The sequence below is a fragment of the Lissotriton helveticus genome, chromosome 10, assembly GCF_964261635.1.
Source record: "Lissotriton helveticus chromosome 10, aLisHel1.1, whole genome shotgun sequence".
In the NCBI taxonomy this organism is placed as follows: Eukaryota; Metazoa; Chordata; class Amphibia; order Caudata; family Salamandridae; genus Lissotriton; species Lissotriton helveticus.
In genome coordinates, this window is record NC_136071.1 from 181760164 (window position 1) to 181785064 (window position 24901).

General features: G+C 47.8%; 1 protein-coding gene across 3 annotated transcripts in view; it reads right to left on the bottom strand.

Annotated features, from left to right (window-relative positions):
- The window catches only part of SMURF1 (SMAD specific E3 ubiquitin protein ligase 1), a 300045-nt gene that overhangs the window by 103166 nt on the left and 171978 nt on the right, over window positions 1-24901 (bottom strand). For all 3 annotated transcript variants that reach the window (XR_013602082.1, XM_078665048.1, XM_078665047.1), the window contains one exon: window positions 6143-6257. Coding sequence is in view for 2 of the 3 variants with exons in the window: in XM_078665048.1 (XP_078521174.1) it covers window positions 6143-6257 (115 nt within the window). In the remaining variant the exon portion in view is untranslated. The remainder of the gene's footprint in view (window positions 1-6142; window positions 6258-24901) is intronic.

Below are 24901 nucleotides of genomic sequence, written 5' to 3' on the forward strand. Positions count from 1 at the left end.
TCAACCAATCGTCCAGGTACAGGTAGACAAACACCTTGTTCTTTCTTAGGTGTGCAGCTACCACGGCCATGCACTTCGAGAATGTTTTGGGCGCAGACTTCAGCCCGAATGGCAGTACTGTGTACTGATGATTGGCGCCGACTTGGAATCGCAGGAACTTCCTTTGTTTGTGTGCAATGGGCACATGGAAGTACGCAGGGAAACATCCTTTACAACGCAACTTTTACCAAGCAGTGCCTTTACGACGCAACTTTTACAACGCAAACCATTACAATGCATTGCGCTGGGGAGGCGCTCTAGGATAGGGAATAAGTTTAATTTACTGTCCAACACCTTCCCTAGTGTCCACGGGGACTGGAGTTGGAATAGTAAATTAAACTATTCACTATCCAGCACCCCAAAGCACTCTGCGTTGTAAAGGTATGCGATGTAAAAACCGCGTTGTAAAGGCCTGCGATGTAAAAGTATGCGTTGTAACGTCATACATCCAAGTATGCATCCTGTAAGTCTATAGCACATAGCCAGTCTCCCTGTTGCAGCGGAGGATAAATCTGATGCAACGACAGCATGTGAAATTTCTCTATGCGAATCCACTTGTTTGCTTGTCGCAAATCCAGAATGGGCCTGAACTCGCTCTTGTCCTTCTTGCGAACCAGAAAGAACCGGGAGTACAGACCTCTTCCCCCTTGAGACAGAGGTACGTCTTCTATCGCCCTTCTCCTTAACAGGAGATCGGCCTCCGCCTGGAGCTCGCGCAGCTGAAACTGCGAGCTGACCGGTGGAATTGCTGGAGGCGGGCTAGTGAACCGAAGACTGTATCCATTGCAAACAATATTCAGCACCCACTTGTCCGGAGTAATTTTTCTCCACTCTGCCAGAAAAAATTGAACGCTTCCCCCCACCGGAGTGGGTAACGGATGTATGGGAAGTAACCGCTCAGGGCCTAGACACAGCCGGGCCCTTGTTCGCCGCTGCGGACTGCTGGCCTCTGCCCTTCTGGCGCTTCTGGAAGGGCCTCCGGAACTGCTGCTGCTGTTGCTGTCCCGAAGTGTGCCCTCGCCCTCTGCCTTGCGCCCCGAACCGTCTCTGGAACGGGCGGTAGGTCGTCTTCTCCTTGGGTTTTTCCAACCCGACAGCCGTCAGGGTCTCTGCCTCCGCCTTCATGCGGGCCATTTCGCCGTCCGCATGCTTGCCAAACAGGGTTTCCCCCGAGAAAGGCAGGTTGGCCACCCGCTGTTGGACCTCTGGCTTGAGGGATGTAAGGCGAAGCCAAGCGTGGCGCCGCTGGTTGACACCATGGCAATATCCATGCGCCGCCAGAAGGGACACATCAGCAGCCGCGCTGATGACTTGGTTCGACACCAATAGTCCCTCATTGGGAATCTCTTGAAAGTCCTCTCTCTCTCGAGGAAGGAGCTCAGCAAATTGCTGGAGGGATTCCCACAGGGCTCGATCATATCGCCCTAGCAAAGCCGCGGCACTTGCAGCCTTCATTGCAGTAGACGCCGTCCCACAGACCTTCCTGCCAGCCGAGTCTAACCAACGGCTCTCCTTATCAGGAGGTACCGTGGACGACAGGGTGGTGGCATGCTGCTTCCTAGCAGCTGTCACTATGACAGAGTCCGGTGGCGGATCCATCTAGAGAAAGGCCGGGTCAGAATCCGGAGCCCGGTACTTCTTAAGGAGCCTGGAGGGAGCCGCCTTCGTCACCGCCGGAGTGAGAAACAACTCTTGAGCGGGCTCTACCAATCCTGGTACTAGGGGTAGCAACGGCCGAGACAGGTGCTTTTTATGTAGCGTCTCGAAAATCACGGACGTCGTGGGTGTGGGCACCGTCAACGTGATGCCCAACTTAGCCGCACCCCTCAGCAGAACATCTTGGAAAGAGACGATGTAGTCCACTGGCGACACCCTCGTCCCCGGGGATTCCGACAAAGTCGGCGAATAGTCCCTGGTCCCAGAAGAGCCCGTGTGGGATCTCGATCTGCGCCTCCTGTGGCGTCGGCTTGATCTTGTCGACGACCGGCGACGACTCCGCGATCTCTCCCTCTGACGGAACGAGAGCACGATCTCCTCAGCTTCGGACGCTCCGCAGGTCTCACAGGACCAGGAGACTGCGGCCTGACCGGGACCCTCGGCTGAGGAGTCTCCTTAGGAGGCGTCGGGTACCGTGGCAGCGACCTCGGAGGAACCGGAGGCAGTCCTTGAGGAGGTAGAAGAGGATGACCATGAGGTGGAAGCGGAGGCGGAGTGGGATTCCGTGGCGGAGGTTCCTTGGGCAAGGGAGGAGGAGGAGGAGGGGTAGCCGATCTTGGCTTGGAAGGTGTATATACCTCTGAGTACACCGAGCCCTGTGACTCCCTCTTCTTCTTAGGTGGAGGCGATGTAGTGTCTCCAATTGGAGAACGTCGCCGAGGCGCCCCAGCGGACCCAGAGGGACTCCTGGCGCCAGAACTCAGTCTGCGCTTCTTTGGCGTCGAAGAACGTCGTCTCGACGTCGAGGAACGCCGTCTCGACGTCGACCGGCGCCCTCGTCTCGACGTTGAGTCACGTCTGGACGACAAACGTCTCCTCCTCGACGTGGAGTGTTTCCTTCGTCACGTCCAACCCCTACGACAGGGAACACCATCTCGACGCCGAAGGTCTCCTCGACGTTGACCACCTGCGAGTCTTCGTCGTCCTCCTCGACGTCGAGGATCCCCTCGACGTCGACCTCCTCCTCTTCGCTGACGGCGAGCGGCGGTGTCGCCTCGACGGCGAGCGCCGACGCCGGGCCAAACTCCTTCGACGTCGATGACTCGACGACGACGACGACACAATCGACGGCGAGCTCGACGGCGGCCTCGTCAGTCCCCTCGACGTCTAACGTCGACGCCGCTTCAACCCAGAGCCCTGGGGAGACGGGGAACAGACTGCGGTCATCCCTCTTGACGCCGTCGTCGATGCTATCGACGTCGGCGGAGAAATAGGACGTTTGCTGGCCTTCCTGCCTCTGGGGAGCCCCCCAGAGTCCTCAGCATGGGCAGATGAAGCATGCCCAGACCCACCTTGTGTCTGCAGTCTTCTACCTTCCAGGCCTTGGAGCCTAATCTTCATCCTCTCTCTCAGGGTCCTGGTGGATAACGTCTGGCAGATGCCACACTCCTCTGGGACATGAGAAGAGGGAAGGCAGACGATGCACACCTCATGTGGGTCCGACTTGGCCTTCTTCCTCGGACACTCTGGGCATTTGTCAAACAAAGCAGGCATTTTGACATATAAAGAGTGCACCAAGACACACACAAGGAGGAAAACACCAAAGTACTTCAATGAAAGCACTCAAATACTTGAAAAAGTGAAAAATCACTAAATAAACCCTTGAAAAGGGAGAGCTCAATGCTCCAGGGTCCTGCTTACAGGAGCCAGAAAAAAAGAACTGAAAGTAAAAGGGACCTGCTGTGCATTCTGGGATACTGAGAGTTCTGGAAAGTTCTCTTAAAGGCACAGTATCCTGTTCTGAGCCACATAATGGCAGCCTATGGGGCTTGTCTGTCCACTCCTTCCTCTCTATCATTCCTGAGGGTTTTGCTGGTAAAAGCAAGTTTTTCTATGTGGAGAAATCTGGACAGGCTGTGCTGTTTGTGGATTTTCTAGTTTAAGTACTGGACAGTATAGCCTGTGGATATAGGCTGCATTATCTGTCTTTAAATTCTCTCTTAAGTGTCTGTGCAGTTCTGCATTTTTTTGACAACTTAAGAGATTTTTGATTGCTCCGGGGTCCACGCACATGGGCGGGACTGTTCACTAGATTATGACTATACACAGAGATCCCCTACTACAGAAGGAGATTCTTCTCCACAGCAGACATCCCTGAGAATCATCTAGGAAATGCCAGGCCTTTGAAAGTTACTCATATTTTTTCCTTCTACTCGGAATCCTTTTTCATTAAACCAGTAGCAACATGACAATTTGCATACAGAGTTATAAATACTTTTACTACAAAGGCAAAAACTTAAAGAATTATGTCTGGGAGCAATTGGTTTCCTTCAACATTTTAAAGCTACATCCGGTATACCTGATTTTGCCGGCACTTTGCAGGACGCAAGTTTTTGGTCTTAGTCAAAGGCTTAATGGCCTAATCCAACAGTGAGAAAAACAGGCATATTAAGGACTGAGAATTAACACCAAGACTGTATGAAGAAATTAAACAACCCTACCACTACTCTCGTGCTCAGAGAAAAACTCGTCTAGTAGCTACTCTAGCAGCTTAGACTATGGTAACAGAATTGCCCTGGTCTACCATAATCTAACTTCTTAAAGTCAAATACTTTGGATCACACCTCTCAGGCTTTGTATCAAAAAGGGCCATGTTGAAGTCCCTTGTGTGGTCCAAAAGGCTTAACTTCCAGGGACATCAATTAATCCTGCATTCACTCAATGGCACTCATTTTATCGACCTCAGATGGATGAAAGGCTGAGTGGACCCGCCGGGATTTGAACCCGTGACCATGAGGTCAAACACAGGCACCTGCAATGGACGCATTAGTCCACATCTGTTATTCTGCGCCAAGAGACCTCTGGGTAAACGTGCGCTTTACAAAAACACGTTATGTTATACTGTGGTCTACAGTTCTGTAAATCTTTGTGTATGTGGCTGTACTAGTTAAAACACTCTCCAATGGATACTGAGGTACTGTTTCCCTCTACCTTTCTGCAGCAAAATGAGCCTCTTTTACAGTGCAAGGGTGCTATGAATCAATGCACCATCACACACTGTCATTCTACAGTTCTCTAACCAACTGAATGCAAGTGCACGAAGAACCTTATTTCCTAGGTTTATTAACAGTCAAGTTAAAGCACACCTTCAAAGTGTTGGACTGTTTCATTTGAGATCTTTTATTACATCAAGTATGTATAAAACATCTCATCACTTCACCAGTTCCTTGCTATAAATAAAGGATTTGAGATGCTACACTACTGAAATCTAGATTCTTTGAAGCCAAATAAAGAAGCAATAAACAGTTGTGGCGTAACACTATTTAATTGACTATAGATGCTCCTATTGTTGAACATTCGAAGACAGGAAGGGTCTTTCTTTGTTAAGGCTGTATGCAGACAGCAAACAAGGTCAATAGATCTGGGTTTAGTTTTGGGGACGTTTGGCAATAGTTAGGTGGCTACCCTAATAACGAAAACCCATAATAAAGCAATAGCTTGACCTAAAAAAACATGGACGTTAGGAATAGGATCTCTTTGCTGAACCCATACTTGTTACTTCTTTAAGAAAACCTACATGTACACACATTTTTTGGGGGGCAGGAGGGGGGAGCAAGTAAATTCAACATGTTACCTCATGAGCGGAAAGTCAAACAAGTGAACATGCAAGGCCGAATAGTGAAAAGCATTGTTAGTTCATGAGAGGCTAAGGCATCCCAATAGCATTCGCATTCTACAGAAAAAAGGAATTAAAAAGTAATTGTGTCAGCAAAGTACACATCCTCTGCCTCAAGTGAGATGCCGCAATGTAACCACTGACTGAATGCCGTGCCCTTCATAGACTATCACAGTCAACAAAGGTAAACCACAAAAAACACATCAAATCCAAAAGCTGAAAGAGGCTGAATCAAAATGCATTCTCTTGGTCTGCTTTTTAATGTACTTTTTTGTTTTTAAAGAACTGGAAACATGAAGTTACTGCACTTAAGGGTGTCTGTAGCCAGACCTGAAAAGGTGACTAACAAATTACAGATTGTGAAAGATGCACATAAAATAACTACTGATGATACTAAAGAAGAAAACTGTCTAGGGTATCTGTGAAAGTGAAGACACATTCAGCATCAAAAAAGTAAAATGAGCGAGGTACATAAAACCTTCAAAACTTAATAGAATTTATATTGTGTATTAAAAGATTTTGAAAAGGTGTAAGTGAATCCAAAATGCCACTTGCACTATAGAAGTGGCACTTACAGCTTACCATTTTGCTTTCACCCTGATAAAAGATTTTATAATAATATACAAGGTCTATTTAAGATTTTCTACAGAAAAAAGGCCTTGCATTTTACAAGGGCTCACAGCGAAGTGTACAACAAACATGAGGCAGATTTACAAACACTTGCAAATATGCGATAGTAACGTTACCCTTTGCCTCTTTATGAATACTTACAGGGTTAATTGAAGAATCTGGATTGATTTGCAGCGTGTAAATATTGTCGGTAGAATACTGGAAAAGTCCATAATAGGGATTCAACATTTCGTGGCACAGTAAATACAACCACTCCCTGCCAAACAGAGCAATATCTTTGAAGAATGAACATCTTACTTGCAATTTGAAAAAAGTACATTCTGCCCACAATTTCGATAGTTTAAGTTATAAAAAATGTATTTTTATCAAATTAACACTGCATACAATATAGAGTATATAATGCTAGTAAATTCGTTTTAACAAAGTGATCCATCTCATTGTATATAGGACAATCCATATGCTACATAATGATTTCTCTCTACTCATATGGAAAAGGATACTAATCTGTAACAGTATTGCAACTTAAAGACTCTTCCGAATTCATGTGTTGCTTAATTATTCTACCATATAGTGGTTAGTTCTCGAATGGTCTCTTTTCTCCCAAGGGCGTCGCTGGGTGGGTGGGTAGTGTTATCGCTCTATTTATAGAGATTTATATAGAGCCAACTTGACCCGAAGGTATTGGGTATCAGAGCGCTTTACACGAGGACACATTCATGACGTAAGCCCACACTGCAGAATCGCCATTTTTGGATCCTTGTTTCCCTCCTTTATATTTTACTATGTGGGCTTTTTTTTGCCCTCCCATACCACTTCATGGGGAAGTGGGTGAGTTGCATGTGAATCCAGAAAAGTCTTAAAGCTTTAAAACTATTGTCACGGGTAAGCAACCTTGTGAAGAGAAAACCTTTGCTGGATTCACATACAGTGCATAGATTACGTAGCAGTATTAGATTCCGTGTAGGATTAAGCTGAGGTGAGTGGGTTTTCAAAATGGGGTTTCAGTGCCATCTGTACCACTTATCTGTCCCAATATTCATTTAAAAGTTTACACAGTGATAGTTTGTGACGGTGTTGATTGATGACTAAGTAGTGGTCATGACTATGTCATTTATTGAGATACTTCTTAGAAAGGCTAATGTGGAATCTTTTATGCTTGGGAAAAACTATCTTGGCTTTACAAGGATTTCCCTGCAAACTTGTAATTGGTTTGTACTAACCATTTTGCAATGGTACCCTTTGTCATTGGAAAACAACTGTTTGCCAGAGTAAGAAACAAAAACTGATCCTGTTTCCTATATTGTTTTATTTCTTGTAGGTAGTACATTACTAGTCTCCTCACATCTACCACATGCAATGCCCTTTCTTCCTTTGTGTTGGTTGATGGAAGAAAGTTGGCAGTTGTATTAACAGTGGCATGATACTACCTTTGGAATGCAGTTTTGAGTTAGCTCTCATGGCTACCCTATTCTTGTGAATTTGCAGATATGGTTCACAGATAGTTGAAGTTTACAACTAGCGTACTCTTCATAAAGATGTGAGTGCAAGTAAGGATTCTATTTTCAGACATTTAAGGCTTGCTTTAAGCATTGGTCCAAAAGGGTTCCTCAAATTGTGTCACTGCCAGGTTAAGGTTCCGCACATGTGCAGCCGCTGACTTTTGTGGTTCAAATTGCATTTACTGGCTGTAAAAATGTTTAGATCGCATGCTTTTCAAAGAGGTTCTCCCTGAAGTACCTCTGGTGCATGCCATTATTACTGATCGATGTAATTGATATGCCAGCCTTCCATTTAGTAACCACATTAGCTACCTTACTCTGTAGTTGACCTGTTAAATTTTGTATTAGGTTTTGGTCCTGCAGCAGGTTAGCCCACTTGGCCTCATAGTACCTAAATATAGTTTGTCACCTAGTCTCTCTTGCCACTTCCACATGAGACGTACAAAGATGACTAAATTCTATGGCCTCAGGAGGTAAGCGGCTAGGCTGAGGCTTTAGTGTTTATATTACACTGCCGGTTCCTTTAAATCTGAAATCCGTATTTGCCTGGGCCACTGTGAATGCCAAGACTAGAGTCTAGCTTGCCTGCACCTTTCCGCACTAGTTGAATTTGGGGGGGAAAGCTTAAGCAAATGTTCATGAGCATTCTATCAATAGGGTGGTATTGGTATCTGAATACAAAGTTTTGGTATTTTGCATTTGCTGTAAACAGGTCCAATTGTGGTGTACCCCATTTCTGGAAAACTGTCTAAACCATTCCTTGATCTAGCTTCCACTCGAGGCAGATCCACAAGTCGGCTAAATGTATTTGCTTCTACGTTTTGTTGCCATTGCTAACAGTGATGTCCTCCTTTGGATTGCCTGTCTTCAGATGCCTGTACTAGCTTTGATAGTAAGAGTTGGTTCCACCCTGCTTGTACAGGCAGAACATTGTAACTGAGTAGTTTGTTTTATTTTGGAATGTCTACCCGTGATGTTTCTGTAAAGTCTTCAAATACCACGACACGTCTAGCACATTCAAGCATTTACTGCCTCCTTCGGGTTTTACTGGCCCCTAATTTTCAGCTTTCCCATGTGTGTAGGCCATCCAATGTGGGATGCATCTTTAGTAAGAAACAAACTAAGCTCTCACCTGAATCTAAGGGTTGAGAGTTACAGAATACTCCCCCTCAGCTTATAGGTGAACCAAGCCAGGACGCCTCAGCTTTCAACTGTTGGGCCGTCTCAGCCCTTGACAGAGTAGCTCCAATCAAGACCATGAAATTGGCCAGGAGTAAACCTTCGGCTCCCTGGTTTACAACTAAACTCCGCACAGAGAAAAGCCTATGTAAGAGGCTGGAGCGTGCATGGCGGGAAAACTATGAGCCAGAGTCCAAGTGCGCTTATAGAGCAGCGCAGTGAAAATTCCACGGTCTAAAAAGTAAGATAATTAGAGATTATGTTGCCAATCAGATCAAGTCTTTTGACAACACAGCGAAAAAAGTTTTCAAGATAGTCCAGGGCTTTATTAAACCACAAGCCCTGAAGAGTACTATTCCTCCCCCAGTGAAGATTAAGCCCCTTTTTTTTCAGAACAAAATTCAGGTTATCTATTTCTCCATTCCACTTTCAGGACCACCAGATCTGCTATCTCATACTTCACATCACTCGGGCATGTGGTCTGTTTTTTTGCCCTTTCTGCCTGGAAGCATCCCTGGTGGAATTGAATAAAATAAAAATCAGGCTCTCCGTCTGACCCCTGCCCAGCCAAATTCTTCAAGATATGGTACAATCCTATACTGAACTTTATCTGGAATTCTTAGTTAGAGACTGGGGTGTATCCAATAAGTTGGAAAAAAGCATTTGTCCAGTCAATTCTCAAGAAAGAGGACACTGATCCTGCAGAGCTCAGAAATTTTAGGCCAATTTCTCTTCTTCCAGTGCAGTAAAATTCTTGAAAAGGAAGTTCAGAAACAATTGTCGGACTTCCTGGAGTTATATTATCATCTGCACGACTCTCAGTCAGGATTCAGATCGGGTTACAGCACGGAGACCGCTCTACTTGAAGTCGCAGAGACTATCCGTGAAACTTTAGATCAGGACAGTTGCACGATTTTGGTGCTGCTGGACTTGTCAGCAGCTTTTGATACAGCGTCACATAGGATTCTCCTAAATAGACAAACATCTAGGAGTGACGGGAACTGTCCTGGCATGGTTCCGCTCATTTCTCGAGGGTCGTACACAGCAGGTAACTCTCCATCACCAAGTCTCTGCTTCCAACCCCCTCTCATGCGTGGAGTCCCTCAGGGCTCGGCTGTGAGCCCAACGCTTTTTAATGTGTATCTTACTCCCCTTGCGGCAATCATTGAGCAATGTGGGGTGAAGGTTGCCTCGTATGTAGATGACACGCAACTCGTTTTCTTTTTTAGGGAACACAACGAGACAGCATTCACTCGTTTTAAGCAGTGTCTTCTTAATATCTCGTCACAGATGACTGATAGCTGCTTAAAATTAAATACCCGCAAAACGGAGGTCCTGTATTTTAATCAATCCATTCCCCCTCGTCCGACACTCTGGTGGCCATCTGAGTTAAATCCACCTCCTCTTCCAGTTTCTTCTGCCAGGAATCTAGGGTTCAAGTTGAACAACTTAGGGGCAAAGCTCAAATCTCTCATGTTTCCTCACTGTGTGTTTGGAAGTTGAAGGCTCTGCGGAGATTCCTTCATTTCCTGCCTATGGACTGTAGAAAGACTGTGGTTCATGCATTAGTCACGCTAATAGCCTTTATATTAGTCTGCCGGAGTATTTGCTCAGGAGGGTACAGTTTAAAATGCGGCAGCCAGGCTCATTAGGAACGTGCCATTGCGACATCACACTAACCCCCATTTGCGTAGTTTACGCTGGTTGCCTGTAAAAATAAGGATAGAGTAGAAGGCACTGACCCTGGCGCATAGAGCAATTAATGATACTGGTTCTCAATATTTGAAGCAGAGACTTCAGAAATACAGTCAGAACAGAGTACTTAGATCGAATGACCAGAAACTACGGGTGATCCCTCACTTTGCAAAGGCCAGGATCAATGGCCGGGCCTTCTCGGTAAAAACTGCTACATTATGGAACTCTATGCCTGAGCATCTGAGGAAGACCAAGTCTGAATCTAGGTTTAAGAAAGCCTTAAAAACTTGGCTCTTTGGTCTCCCCTAGAACCCATGGCCTAGTCTTGTTCACTAACTAGAGGTTGAATGCACTGCTAGCGCCGGGACAACTCTGTTGGAGGTAGCCATGCACTCTACAAGCTTCAATACTACTAATAATAATATTAATAATATTAATAATGGTGACTAAGGGGGAATGGGGGGTTGTATAGTCTTCTTGTCCACCACGGTTTCTCATATATTCTTGTTGTAACATCCACTAGATCCTCGTAGCCCTCCACTGACTGGCTCCACTGGCACTCCTGAATGGGTTTCATATCTTTCCTGCAGTAGTGACCGTGATTGAGTCACCCAGACCGTTATTTCTTACATGTATATTGGGTCTTGTCTGAAGATCTATTTCTTCCCTGCTTTTGGTGTTAACAGTTTTGAGAAAGTTAGCTTTAAATGCCTCTTTCCTGTGGTCAATGATATTAGGAAGCATTAACAAGAATGTGTGGTTATGCTACTGCAAAAGTGTTTCCAGAAGAATGCGTGCCTCTCCTTTTTCGTCCTCAAACTACAGTCCATAAGGCTGTCACTCCTATAATCTTGGTGTTGTACAATATTGTAGGACAATATCTCCCATGTTTTCAAGGACTATCCGGAATTATCACCTCAGGACAGTTCATGATACCGTCACCCACTTTGCCACCGGAGTACCAACTTCTAGCCAACTTTGTGATAGGGTGTTAATAGGTCAAAGGGTGGCGCTGGACTGTCTTAGTTTAAGAAGATTTGTGGGACGGAAGAATTTAGATTAGTCAGTGCGGATTAAACCACTTCTACTGTACATAAGATGGACTAGTGGAGCTCCCCTAATGGCTTTACCAATCTTGTAACCGACTCAAGGCCTTCTGTTAGGATTGTGCTCTACTATGAACAATCTGAAAGGTTGCTCTGTGGTCTCAGTGGCTATTTTCTGGACTACAGAGATTAGATAACATGCATGAATGGTACTGGCACAGTTAGCTGTTGAACAAACATTACAATGGTCTGTGATATATTGGGTGAGGATTGTGTTAGCGATATGACTTTTTAAACTCAATGAAGGTAAGGGGGCATTATTGTGCTAGTGAGAATGCAAGGCGAGTCTTTGAGAGCCACTAGATTGGTAGTTTCTTCCTATACATTAAAACATTTTTGGTTTTTCATAGCTTTGTTCTTATTTACAATTTTCAGTAGCCACTCATTTATGGATACTAACGTCAATGTCTAATCGCTTCAAAACAATATGCTGAATGACATTGACTGCTAGATTCCCAACCACATTATTAAGTTGACAATTTAAGACATGGAACATCAGCTGTCTATTCTGGTATTTACAAAAAAACTCCAAGGCAACACTTAATTGTGTACTTGAAATACTAAAAGTACAAGCAAAAGGTGGCTGTATGATATTTATAGACATACACTTACTTTTTGCCCCAAATGCTCCAGAAGAAATAGGTTACTTACCTGTAACTGCAGTTATCCATTATTGGTATCTTTCATAGATTCACATGCCTGAATCATTCCCCGTCGTCAGGGTGGGAGTCCCCGGTATATAAAAAGAGTAATGTCATAAAGACATATACATAGTGTGAGAAGTTGGCCTGATGTGCAGTGTTCACTATTCTAGTGATCACTATATATCAGTCCAAACAACCCTTATTGATGATTGGTTGTAAGTCAACCTTATAGACCAGCTATCCTAGTAGCATGGATACGAGCAGTCTAAGGCTAAGACTCTAGAGGGCGTGTTAAGCCAGCTGTTTTACCATCACATTACCCCTTGAACACCCAGTGAAAGGACACCACACAAGTGTTATGAAAATAAACAGTGTATTTATTAGAATCACAACAACCCTGTACTCTTTATGAGGACAGGGTGCTAGGCACACAACAAAACTCTTACGAAAATACTTAAGTTAGCACGTTATACACAAATGCCCGAGGGGCACGAAAAACCATATACTTTAAAAGTGGAATGCGAAATTACTAGCAGGTAAGTACAGTACTAATAGGCTTTGGACTCGCTAGGACTTGACTATAGAATCGTTAGATTACTTCTAGGAGGCCTAGGGGACTCGGGTGCAGAGTGTGCACTCTCACGCGGGATGCGGGACAAAGTCTATGGGAGCTAGTAAAGGCAAAGTTAGTGTTCACGGGCGAACCCGACCTGGTAGGAAGAAAACGACAGTGGATCCTGACCCTAGGATAGTGAGGCTATGCTGGGACACCGAAGTGCCGAAGTTACCTAGCCCAGGGGCTGCAGCTGCATAGGTCTGAAAAGACGTCGGGGATCTCGTTGCCGGACCAGGAGCCTGGAAGAAAGAAGTTGCTGGCAGGCGACCAGTGAAGGAAAGTTCGTTGGATCCAAGCCTGGATCGAGGAAGAAGAAACCTGAAAGCAGAGGGGACCAAGTTCTTGAATCACTAGCCAGTGATTAAGTGGGCACCAGGATGGCACCGGGCGAAGTCACCTCGACTAGGTGAGTGGGCGACGCTGGCTCTGCAGATCTCACGGACCAGGAGGCGTTGTCGGCGACCAGGATGGAGAGGCGAGCTGTCCCACGATGGATGAAGCTGTCGGCGTCGAAGTTACCCAGGATTGGGCAACAAGCCTTGGCTAATTCAAGCCCACGCGGTGGACTCAAAATGGCGTCTTGAGTGGACCAGGAGGGTCCGGGGTGCTCCTCTTTTGGAAGGGAGCAAGGGCCAGCCTGGAGCAACCAGACCAGCAGCAGAAATGTCGTCGGGCGTCGTTCAGAAGGCCACAAGCCAGCGGGCTAGTAGCCAAACAACGCGGTGAGCAGCAAAAAGCAGAAGGGCCCCACGCAGATCGTGGAGATGCTGGGAGGCTGCACTTCGGTGCTGGAGCTGCTCAGGGTCGGGGCTTCTCGGACCCCAAAGCACTCACCAGGAAATTACTCGGCGGGCTTGCTGGAAAGAAGTCGTGCAGTCTTGAAGATGGCCGGTCCCTCGAGGTCTCGTCACACCCACGAATCTCAGCGTGACTGATGATGCAGGTAGAGGTCAGAGGTGCCAGGGAAGCCGGTTCTCGTCGAGCTGGGCAGTCTTGATCCGGAGGAGAGACTTGCAGCAGACCGCAGTGTTCTTAAGATGGTGCCTGCGGATGCAGGGTGACTACTCCTTAGTCACAAGGGAGAAATCTTAGGAAGAAGTCTTGAGTTCCTTTCGTGGAAAGTAGTTTCAGGATTCAAAGATGATCTGATTTGGAAGGGGGCCAGTTCCTACCTTTATCCTGTAAAAAGGGGCTGGCACGCGACTAAGTCCTGCCCTATGGGTGGGACTGGGAGGGGGGTGGTTACACCCACTTCCTTGGCGGGCTTTTCCCCAGCACAGGGTCTGGAGTGACCCTGGAACTGGTTCCAGCCAGCCTATGCACAGTGAGCACCGGGGTGCCACGTGCAGTCACCTTCCTCTAAAGCCCTGCCTACCTACAATACACAAAACCCTGTCTGGGACGGTGCTGGCACCGCCCCTGGCAGGAAACCCTTTGTCCTTATCTCCTGCTCTGGGAGGACTCCCAGCAGCAGGAGGGCAGACTTGTGTCTCGGTGGCAGCATCCATTTTGTGGAGCTGAGGCTCTGTTTGACTTTAACCGGGGTTAGGGGTTACATACATGTCGTGTCCCTCTAGAAGGGTGGAATGCTAACCCCGTCGCCAGAATTGGCGAGGGGTTAGTATTCCAATTCGTATGACACCTTACTCGACATGTTTTGATAAAGCGATACCAGAGTTGGCATATAACCGCGAGGATTATAATGCACTTAAGAGTATATGGTATGCGATATCATGGAAACGGCTAAGGGATGGATCCCGAAAGCCGCAGACAGGCTCAGCTCATGCCAGAGCACCATCTCACACGATTCCAAGCACTCTGCCTTCAGGATTGTTAAGGCCTGCCATAGGAGTGACTGATAGGAGATCTGTGTGTCCATTTTAGGGTTAGATATAGGTATACTATATCTAAAGCAAAGGGTGAGTACACCACCTTGCCCCAGCTGTCGTGCAGCCAGTTGTGTCAGTTTAGTTAGTCAGCCCAGGGGTGGCATAATACATGCTTCAGCCCCTGGGAGACTTCTGGGTACACCTCAGCCCTGGGTACAGGGACTTGGAGAGGGCCCAGTGCCAATTCAGTACCTGAGTACAATTTGGATAGAGAGAACAGCTAGGCTGTGGGTCTGATTAGCAGGCCCACAGCCAGGGAAAGTCGTAAACCAGTGCAGCAAAAAGCAAAAAATCTGGGTGATCATAGGATTGCAGACCCTACTCTCCTACATGACCCCCCCCCCAAACTTTGGGACAATAAACTAACCTTGACCAGGTGAGTCTTCTTGCTCTAAATGGAAATACCTGGAGAGCCCATCAGCATTGCTGTGATCAGTACCAGGTCTATGCTCCACTGTAAAATCCATCCCCTGTAGGGAAATGGACCACCTAAGCAGTTTGGGGTTTTCACCCTTCATCTGATTTAGCCACAAGAGGGGCTTATGGTCTGTCTGAATGGTGAAGTGAGTGCCAAACAAGTAGGCCCTCAGCTTCTTCAGGGCCCAGACCACAGCAAAGGCCTCCCTCTCAATAGCTGACCAATTTTTCTCTCTGGGTGTCAACCTCCTACTAATGAAAGCAATAGGCTGATCATTACCATCAAAATTCAGTTGAGACAGAACAGCCCCCACACCCAACTCAGAAGCATCTGTTTGGACAATGAATGGCTTGGAGTAATCTGGACTCTTTAGGATAGGTGCTGTGCACATGGCCTGCTTTAGGTCATTGAATGCTTTCTGACAGCTTGCTGTCCACTGAACTTTCTTTGGCATCTTTTTGCTTGTCAGGTCATTAAGAGGGGTCACTATGGACCCATAATTTCTGACAAACTTCCTATAGTAACCAGTCAGGCCCAAGAAAGCTCGAACCTGAGTCTGGGTGATTGGAGGAGTCCAGTCCTTGATGGCCTGTATCTTACTCTCCAGTGGCTGAACCTGGCCTCCACCCACAAGGTGGCCCAGGTACACAACCTGTGTCTGCCCTATCTGGCACTTTGTGGCCTTGATAGTGAGGCCTGCCTTTTGCAGGGCCTCTAACACTTTCCTCAGGTGGACCAGGTGATCCTCCCAGGTGGAGCTAAAGACAGCAATATCGTCTAGATATGCTGCACAGAAGTCATCCAGCCCAGTGAGGACTTGATTCACCAACCTTTGGAAGGTGGCAGGTGCATTTTTCAGTCCAAAGGGCATTACCACAAATTGATAATGCCCTCCAGGGGTAGAAAATGCTGTCTTGGGTTTGGCCTCCTCAGCTAACCTGATTTGCCAATACCCAGCTGTCAAATCAAATGTACTTAAGAAGTTGGCAGAAGCCAATTTATCTATAAGTTCATCTGCTCTTGGTATTGGGTGGGCATCAGTCTTAGTGACTGCATTGAGGCCTCTGTAGTCTACGCAAAACCTCATCTCTTTCTTACCACCCTGGGTGTGAGGCTTTGGCACTAGAACTACTGGGCTAGCCCAAGGGCTATCTGAGGGCTCAATGACTCCCAACTCCAACATTTTCTGCACTTCAGTTTTGATGCAGTCTCTAACATGATCAGGCTGTCTGTAGATTTTACTCTTGACAGGCAGACTGTCTCCAGTGTCAACATCATGGGTACACCAATCAGTTTGGCTGGGTGTCAGAGAGAACATATGTCTGAAGGATTGCAAGACTTGCCTGCAATCCTGTTGCTGATGTTCAGTGAGGCTGCCACAAAAGACAACACCATCAACTGATCCATCATCAGGATTCTGAGTGAGCAGGTCTGGGAGAGGGTCACTCTCTTCCTCCTGTCCCTCATCTGTGGCCATGAGCAAGCTCATGTCCTTCCTGTCAACATATGCCTTGAGCCTGTTAACATGGAACACTCTGAGAGGGCTCCTGGGAGTTCCAAGGTCCACCAAGTAGGTAACCTCTCCCTTTTGCACAATGATGGTGTGGGGCCCAGACCATTTGTCTTTCAGAGCTGCTGGGGCCACTGGCTCCAGCACCCACACCTTCTGTCCTGGCTGGTACACAGTCAGAACAGCCTTTTGGTCATGCCAAGCTTTTTGAAGTTCCTGGCTGGCCTCAAGGTTTTTAGATGCCTTTTCCATGTACTCAGCCATCCTGGAGCGGAGACCAAGTACATAGTCCACTATGTTGGTTGCAGGCTTTTTGAGAGGTCTCTCCCATCCTTCCTTCACCAAACACAGGGGTCCTCTCACAGGATGCCCATACAGAAGCTCAAAAGGGCTGTAGCCAACCCCCTTCTGTGGGACCTCTCTGTAAGCAAACAAGAGGCAGGGGATCAGGACATCCCATCTTCTCCTAAGAGGTTCAGGTAGTCCATGAATCATCCCTTTGAGGGTCCTGTTGAATCTCTCAACAAGCCCATTGCATTGTGGATGATAGGGTGTGGTGAACTTGTAGTTCACACCACACTCTTTCCACATGGCAGTCAGATATCCTGACATGAAGTTTGTACCTCTGTCAGAAACGACCTCCTTTGGAAAACCCACTCTGGAGAACACTCCAACTAGGGCTCTTGCCACCACAGGGGCTGTGGTGGTCCTCAGGGGAATAGCTTCAGGATACCTGGTGGCATGGTCCACCACCACCAGTATAAACTTGTGCCCTGATGCTGTCTGGGGTTCCATTGGACCAACAATGTCAATCCCCACTCTTTCAAAGGGAACCCCCACCACAGGTAGTGGTATGAGGGGGGCCTTTGTTGTGCCACCTGACTTACCACTGGCTTGGCAAGTGACACAGGAGCGACAAAACTCCTTGGTATTCTCATTCATATGGGGCCAGTGAAAGTGTGAGACAAGCCTGTCCCAAGTCTTTGTCTGACCTAAGTGACCTGCAAGGGGAATCTCATGGGCCAAGGTGAGAAGGAAACCTCTGAGACAAGGGGATGACCAGCCTCCTGGTTGCACCAGGCTTGGGGTCTCTTGACTCAGAGTACTGGAGTCCATCTTCCCAGTATACCCTGTGGGCACCTGTGGCATTCCCTGCAGCCTCAGCAGCAGCCTGCTGTCTGAGGGGTTCAAGGGAAGGGCAGCTCAACTGTTCCTTCCCCAGGTCTGCTCTGGAGGGTCCCCCTGAGCCCAGAAACTCAACTTGATCAAGTTCAAGCTCTTTAGGCTCAGTTTCCCTCAGCTCTTCCAGATCAGCCTCCTCAGAGACTTGATCCTCAACCTGGGGCAAGGGGGAAGGCAAAGCCTTACCCTTACTGCTCTTCTTCTTGGAAGGTGTCTGGTCCATCATTTCAGGATCCAGCACCTGTTCAGTGGGGCATTTTCTGGCCTGTGACCTAGTCACAGCAAGCACATGTGCTGGCAAGCCTAACATTTCCATGTGAGTCCTCTGCTCCACTTCTGACCACTGTGATGACTCCAAATCATTGCCCAACAAACAATCAACTGGGAGGTCTGAACTGACTACAACTTTCTTTTGTCCCTTCACTCCACCCCAGGAGAAAGCCACAATTGCCACACTATGACTAGTAGTGACATTGCTGGCATTGGTCACCAGGAAATCAGTACCTGGCATGATCTGTCCAGGGTCCACAAAGTTAGGTGTCACCATGGTGACACTGGCACAAGTGTCCCTATAGGCCTGAGCCATTTTGCCATTTATCAAAGGTGTCTGCCTGTATTTGCCCAAAGTATTGGGACTTATTTCAGGGGACATATCCACATCCCCTGTACAGACAAGGACAGCCTGAGTGAGTGTGCCAACTAGGTTGTCAGACCCCTCAGTACCCAAGGTTAACCCAACTAATGCCTTGGGAGGTACACTACCACTACTGACTGTACTAGGGGGTGCAGTTGCCTTAGGGGCTGTAGTGGCAGGAGTTTGTCCTCCTCTTTTGGTGCACTCACTAAACCAGTGAGATTTACTTTTACAGTACTGGCACCACCTTTTTGACTGGCCTTCTTGAGTCTTCTTCTTCTGGGAAGCCTGACCCCCACCCTCTTTGGTTTGTTGGGGACCTGGTGAAGACTTCTGGTCATTTTGCTCATTCTTAACATTACCCTTCTGGTCTGCTTTCTTCTGACCACCCTGGCTCTGGTTCTGGTTCTGCTTGATCCTTGTCCTGACCCATTTGTCTGCCTTCTTTCCCAATTCTTGGGGAGAGGTCAGATCTGAATCAACAAGGTGCTGGTGCAGCAACTGGTTCTGACAATTGTTTAAAATTTGTTCTCTCATCATTAGATTATACAATCCTGTGTAATCTGTAACCTTGCTACCCAGCAACCAGCCCTCCAAAGCCTTAGTGGCACAATCCACAAAGTCAGACCAGTCCTGAGACTGAGTTTTCTGGGTATCTCTGAACAGCAACCTGTACTGCTCAGTGGTTAAACCAAACCCATCAACCAGTGTATTCTTCAGGACCTGGTAATTGTTAGCATCCTCTACTCTTGTAGTGAGGAGCTTATCTCTACCTTTACCATCAAAGGAGAGCCACAGTATAGCTGCCCACTGACTCTGGGGAATGCACTGCACAGTGCAGGCCCTCTCCAGAGCAGCCATCCATTTCTGGATATCATCCCCTTGCTTAAAGGGGGGCACTATCTTAGTCAGGTGTTTAGTATCTAAACCCTTCTCTCTATCTCTTGGGAGATTGCTGCCACCAGTGGGAGCTAACCCACTCATCTGCTGCTCTCTTGCCAGGGCAAGCTTCTCTTTGGCCAGGGCAATTTCTTCCCTTTCAATCCTCAGTTCAGCTGGTCTCATCCTAGCTTCATGCTCCCTTCTCTGAGGGGAAGTAAATCTCCTCTGTGGAGGATTCCTTCTCCCCTGAGAAGAGGCATTAGAGTGCAGAGATCTATTGGAGTCCCTAGAAAGAGATCTATCTCTCCTAACTCCAAGGTTAGGCCCACTTCGGGTTAGTACTGGGGGTACCCCAGATCCTAGCCCAAGTAAGTCTAAGTTGGTCCTGGTTAGCCTTCTGACTACCTCAAGACCTTTGTCTACCTCATCCCCAGAGAGTTCCTCCTGATCCTCCTCCTCCTCAACTGCATTGGCAATGTTGGGGAGGTCTGGATCCCCAGAGGTACCCTCTAAGGCTGGCATATTCCCATCTAGCTGAGAAAGCTTTCTCGCATCATAAGTCTCTAAGAGACCTATTAAAAAGGGAATGGTGGGGTTAGACCCCTGCTTCAGTTTTCTGGAGACACAGATTTGTCTCATCTCCTGGAAACTGAGAGCTGCATATCTTGAAGTGACCTGTGGAGGGTCAACACTGACCAGGGGAGTCTCAGTAGATTCTCCCTGGGTAGACATGCTTTTCTAGTGAGGTGTAAGTGGTGCACTTACCTACACTATATGTTTGCCTACTGATCCCTTGCTAGAGTTGTAGTTTAGGGTGTGCTAGGCCCTAGGAGCTACAACAGCTGGTTCAGTAGAACTCAGAGTATTCTAAGCTAAGTTATATGTACCTTTAGTACTTATGTGATCTTTCACAAGATATTCTTAGGGCATGTGTGGTAAAACAACAGCAAGCTCAAATCCCAACCGCTGCTCACCAATGTGAGAAGTTGGCCTGATGTGCAGTGTTCACTATTCTAGTGATCACTATATATCAGTCCAAACAACCCTTATTGATGATTGGTTGTAAGTCAACCTTATAGACCAGCTATCCTAGTAGCATGGATACGAGCAGTCTAAGGCCAAGACTCTAGAGGGCGTGTTAAGCCGGCTGTTTTACCATCACATTACCCCTTGAACACCCAGTGAAAGGACACCACACAAGTGTTATGAAAATAAACAGTGTATTTATTAGAATCACAACAACCCTGTACTCTTTATGAGGACAGGGTGCTAGGCACACAACAAAACTCTTACGAAAATACTTAAGTTAGCACGTTATACACAAATGCCCGAGGGGCACGAAAAACCATATACTTTAAAAGTGGAATGCGAAATTACTAGCAGGTAAGTACAGTACTAATAGGCTTTGGACTCGCTAGGACTTGACTATAGAATCGTTAGATTACTTCTAGGAGGCCTAGGGGACTCGGGTGCAGAGTGTGCACTCTCACGCGGGATGCGGGACAAAGTCTATGGGAGCTAGTAAAGGCAAAGTTAGTGTTCACGGGCGAACCCGACCTGGTAGGAAGAAAACGACAGTGGATCCTGACCCTAGGATAGTGAGGCTATGCTGGGACACCGAAGTGCCGAAGTTACCTAGCCCAGGGGCTGCAGCTGCATAGGTCTGAAAAGACGTCGGGGATCTCGTTGCCGGACCAGGAGCCTGGAAGAAAGAAGTTGCTGGCAGGCGACCAGTGAAGGAAAGTTCGTTGGATCCAAGCCTGGATCGAGGAAGAAGAAACCTGAAAGCAGAGGGGACCAAGTTCTTGAATCACTAGCCAGTGATTAAGTGGGCACCAGGATGGCACCGGGCGAAGTCACCTCGACTAGGTGAGTGGGCGACGCTGGCTCTGCAGATCTCACGGACCAGGAGGCGTTGTCGGCGACCAGGATGGAGAGGCGAGCTGTCCCACGATGGATGAAGCTGTCGGCGTCGAAGTTACCCAGGATTGGGCAACAAGCCTTGGCTAATTCAAGCCCACGCGGTGGACTCAAAATGGCGTCTTGAGTGGACCAGGAGGGTCCGGGGTGCTCCTCTTTTGGAAGGGAGCAAGGGCCAGCCTGGAGCAACCAGACCAGCAGCAGAAATGTCGTCGGGCGTCGTTCAGAAGGCCACAAGCCAGCGGGCTAGTAGCCAAACAACGCGGTGAGCAGCAAAAAGCAGAAGGGCCCCACGCAGATCGTGGAGATGCTGGGAGGCTGCACTTCGGTGCTGGAGCTGCTCAGGGTCGGGGCTTCTCGGACCCCAAAGCACTCACCAGGAAATTACTCGGCGGGCTTGCTGGAAAGAAGTCGTGCAGTCTTGAAGATGGCCGGTCCCTCGAGGTCTCGTCACACCCACGAATCTCAGCGTGACTGATGATGCAGGTAGAGGTCAGAGGTGCCAGGGAAGCCGGTTCTCGTCGAGCTGGGCAGTCTTGATCCGGAGGAGAGACTTGCAGCAGACCGCAGTGTTCTTAAGATGGTGCCTGCGGATGCAGGGTGACTACTCCTTAGTCACAAGGGAGAAATCTTAGGAAGAAGTCTTGAGTTCCTTTCGTGGAAAGTAGTTTCAGGATTCAAAGATGATCTGATTTGGAAGGGGGCCAGTTCCTACCTTTATCCTGTAAAAAGGGGCTGGCACGCGACTAAGTCCTGCCCTATGGGTGGGACTGGGAGGGGGGTGGTTACACCCACTTCCTTGGCGGGCTTTTCCCCAGCACAGGGTCTGGAGTGACCCTGGAACTGGTTCCAGCCAGCCTATGCACAGTGAGCACCGGGGTGCCACGTGCAGTCACCTTCCTCTAAAGCCCTGCCTACCTACAATACACAAAACCCTGTCTGGGACGGTGCTGGCACCGCCCCTGGCAGGAAACCCTTTGTCCTTATCTCCTGCTCTGGGAGGACTCCCAGCAGCAGGAGGGCAGACTTGTGTCTCGGTGGCAGCATCCATTTTGTGGAGCTGAGGCTATGTTTGACTTTAACCGGGGTTAGGGGTTACATACATGTCGTGTCCCTCTAGAAGGGTGGAATGCTAACCCCGTCGCCAGAATTGGCGAGGGGTTAGTATTCAAATTCGTATGACACCTTACTCGACATGTTTTGATAAAGCGATACCAGAGTTGGCATATAACCGCGAGGATTATAATGCACTTAAGAGTATATGGTATGCGATATCATGGAAACGGCTAAGGGATGGATCCCGAAAGCCGCAGACAGGCTCAGCTCATGCCAGAGCACCATCTCACACGATTCCAAGCACTCTGCCTTCAGGATTGTTAAGGCCTGCCATAGGAGTGACTGATAGGAGATCTGTGTGTCCATTTTAGGGTTAGATATAGGTATACTATATCTAAAGCAAAGGGTGAGTACACCACCTTGCCCCAGCTGTCGTGCAGCCAGTTGTGTCAGTTTAGTTAGTCAGCCCAGGGGTGGCATAATACATGCTTCAGCCCCTGGGAGACTTCTGGGTACACCTCAGCCCTGGGTACAGGGACTTGGAGAGGGCCCAGTGCCAATTCAGTACCTGAGTACAATTTGGATAGAGAGAACAGCTAGGCTGTGGGTCTGATTAGCAGGCCCACAGCCAGGGAAAGTCGTAAACCAGTGCAGCAAAAAGCAAAAAATCTGGGTGATCATAGGATTGCAGACCCTACTCTCCTACACATAGCAATAGGCCAGAGGCCTCTCATTAGTAACATATCCATGTCCTTTCGTAAAAAGGACCAAACTTTGGCCAAGAGCCAATCAGATATCACCACCCTCTAGAACCTTCCTGGAAGGAGCCCTAGTCCCTCAGATTTTCGTAAGGACCGTGCTAAGTAGTACTTACTGAGAGAACCAAGGTGCGCCCTTCCAGGGGAGGTGGGTGGGTTGCATGTGAATCTATGAAAGATACCAATACTGGATAACTGCAGTTACAGGTAAGTAACACATTTCTTATCCAGTATTATGGGTATCTTTCATAGATTAACATGCCTGAATCAGAGTAGCAAGCAATCACCAGCACATTTCATATGGTACAACATGCAAAATCACACGATATAAGAATACCATTTGTGAAATATAACAAGTACCAATAACAATATAATAGAGAAATGTGCAAGTAGACAGTAGGAAGGCGGGATGAAGAAAGAAGGCTCACCTCTAGTGAAATAGACGACGGAGCACAGCTTGTCCCACTGCTGCATCTTTCATCAGTTCAGTATCCAAGCAGTAGTGCCTGGTGAACGTATGTGGTGTCTTCCACGTCGCCGCTCTGCATATGTCGATAATGGGCACTCCTGCAAAGAGCGCCATTGAAGTGGAGACAGCTCTGGTTGAATGAGCTCGAACTTTAGAATGCAGAGGATGACCTGCCTGTTGATGGCAGAAAGTAATGGCTGCAGAGATCCAACGAGAAATGCTCTGCTTAGACAAAGGAAGACCCTTTCTGGGCCTGCTGAAGGCGACAAAAAGCTGGTTGGATTTCCGAAACTGTTCTGTGAATGAAGAACTTCAGACAACGTTTGAGGTCTAAAGAGTGGAGAGACCGCTCTGCTGCGGAAAGTGGATTTGGGAAGAAAGTCCGCAAGACTTTAGGTTCATTCAGGTGAAAATTAGACGGAACCTTTGGGATGAATTTAGGGTTGGTCCGTAGGATAACTCTGCCCTGTTTGAATAGCAAGAAAGGATCCTGAATAGAGAAGGCTTGCAGCTCACTTACACGCCTTGCTGATGTGAGCGCTAGCAAGAGAGCGGTTTTCCAAGACAGGTATTTGATGTTGGCTCTGTGTATTGGCTCAAAGGGATGTTTCATCAGTTGAGCGAGTACAATGTTTAGTTGCCATGTGGGTGGTAAAGCTCTCACCGGAGGGAATGTCCTGAACAGGCCCTTTAAAAATTGCTTAACCAGTCTATCTGACCAGAGGGAAGTACCAGATGACGAACGCCTGAATCGAGATATGGCCGCCAGGTGGACTTTAATAGAAGCATGGGCCAATCCTGAGTGCGTCAAATGGAGCAGTTAAGGTAGAATTTGTGCAGGTGTTGATGAAAAGGGGTGTATCTTGTTTGCTTTACACCATATACAGAACCTTTTCCACTTTAGAGTATACGTCTTGTTGGTACTGGCAGCCCGGGCTAAGACTGCCCTGCATTCTTGAGGAATGTCCAGGTTTTGAAACTCTGAACTCCGGAGCCAAGCCGACAATCTGAGAGATGCTGGATCCGGATGCTGGACTTGCCCCTGGTTCATTGTAAGGAGAGTCGGGCAAGGCTTGAATAGAATCGGCGATTCCAGAGACAGGAGATGAAGCTCTGTAAACCAGTGTTGGCGCGGCCACGCTGGTGCTATTAAGATCAGGGTGCAATGCTCTGCCTTCAGTTTCCGGAGGACCCTGGGAATCAGGAAAAATGGAGGAAATGCGTACGCAAAGATGCTGCACCATCCGATCGAAAATGCATTCCCCAGTGATCCCTTCTGGGGATGCCAGCTTGCGTAATGTTGGCATTTTGCGTTGTGCTGTGTCGCAAACAGATCCAGGTGAGGCCTGCCCCATCGGGCGAAGACAGAGCTGAGAAGTTGATGATCCAGCTCCCACTCGTGGCACACGTCCCTGGGACGTACTCCGCCCGAAGGGAAATGTT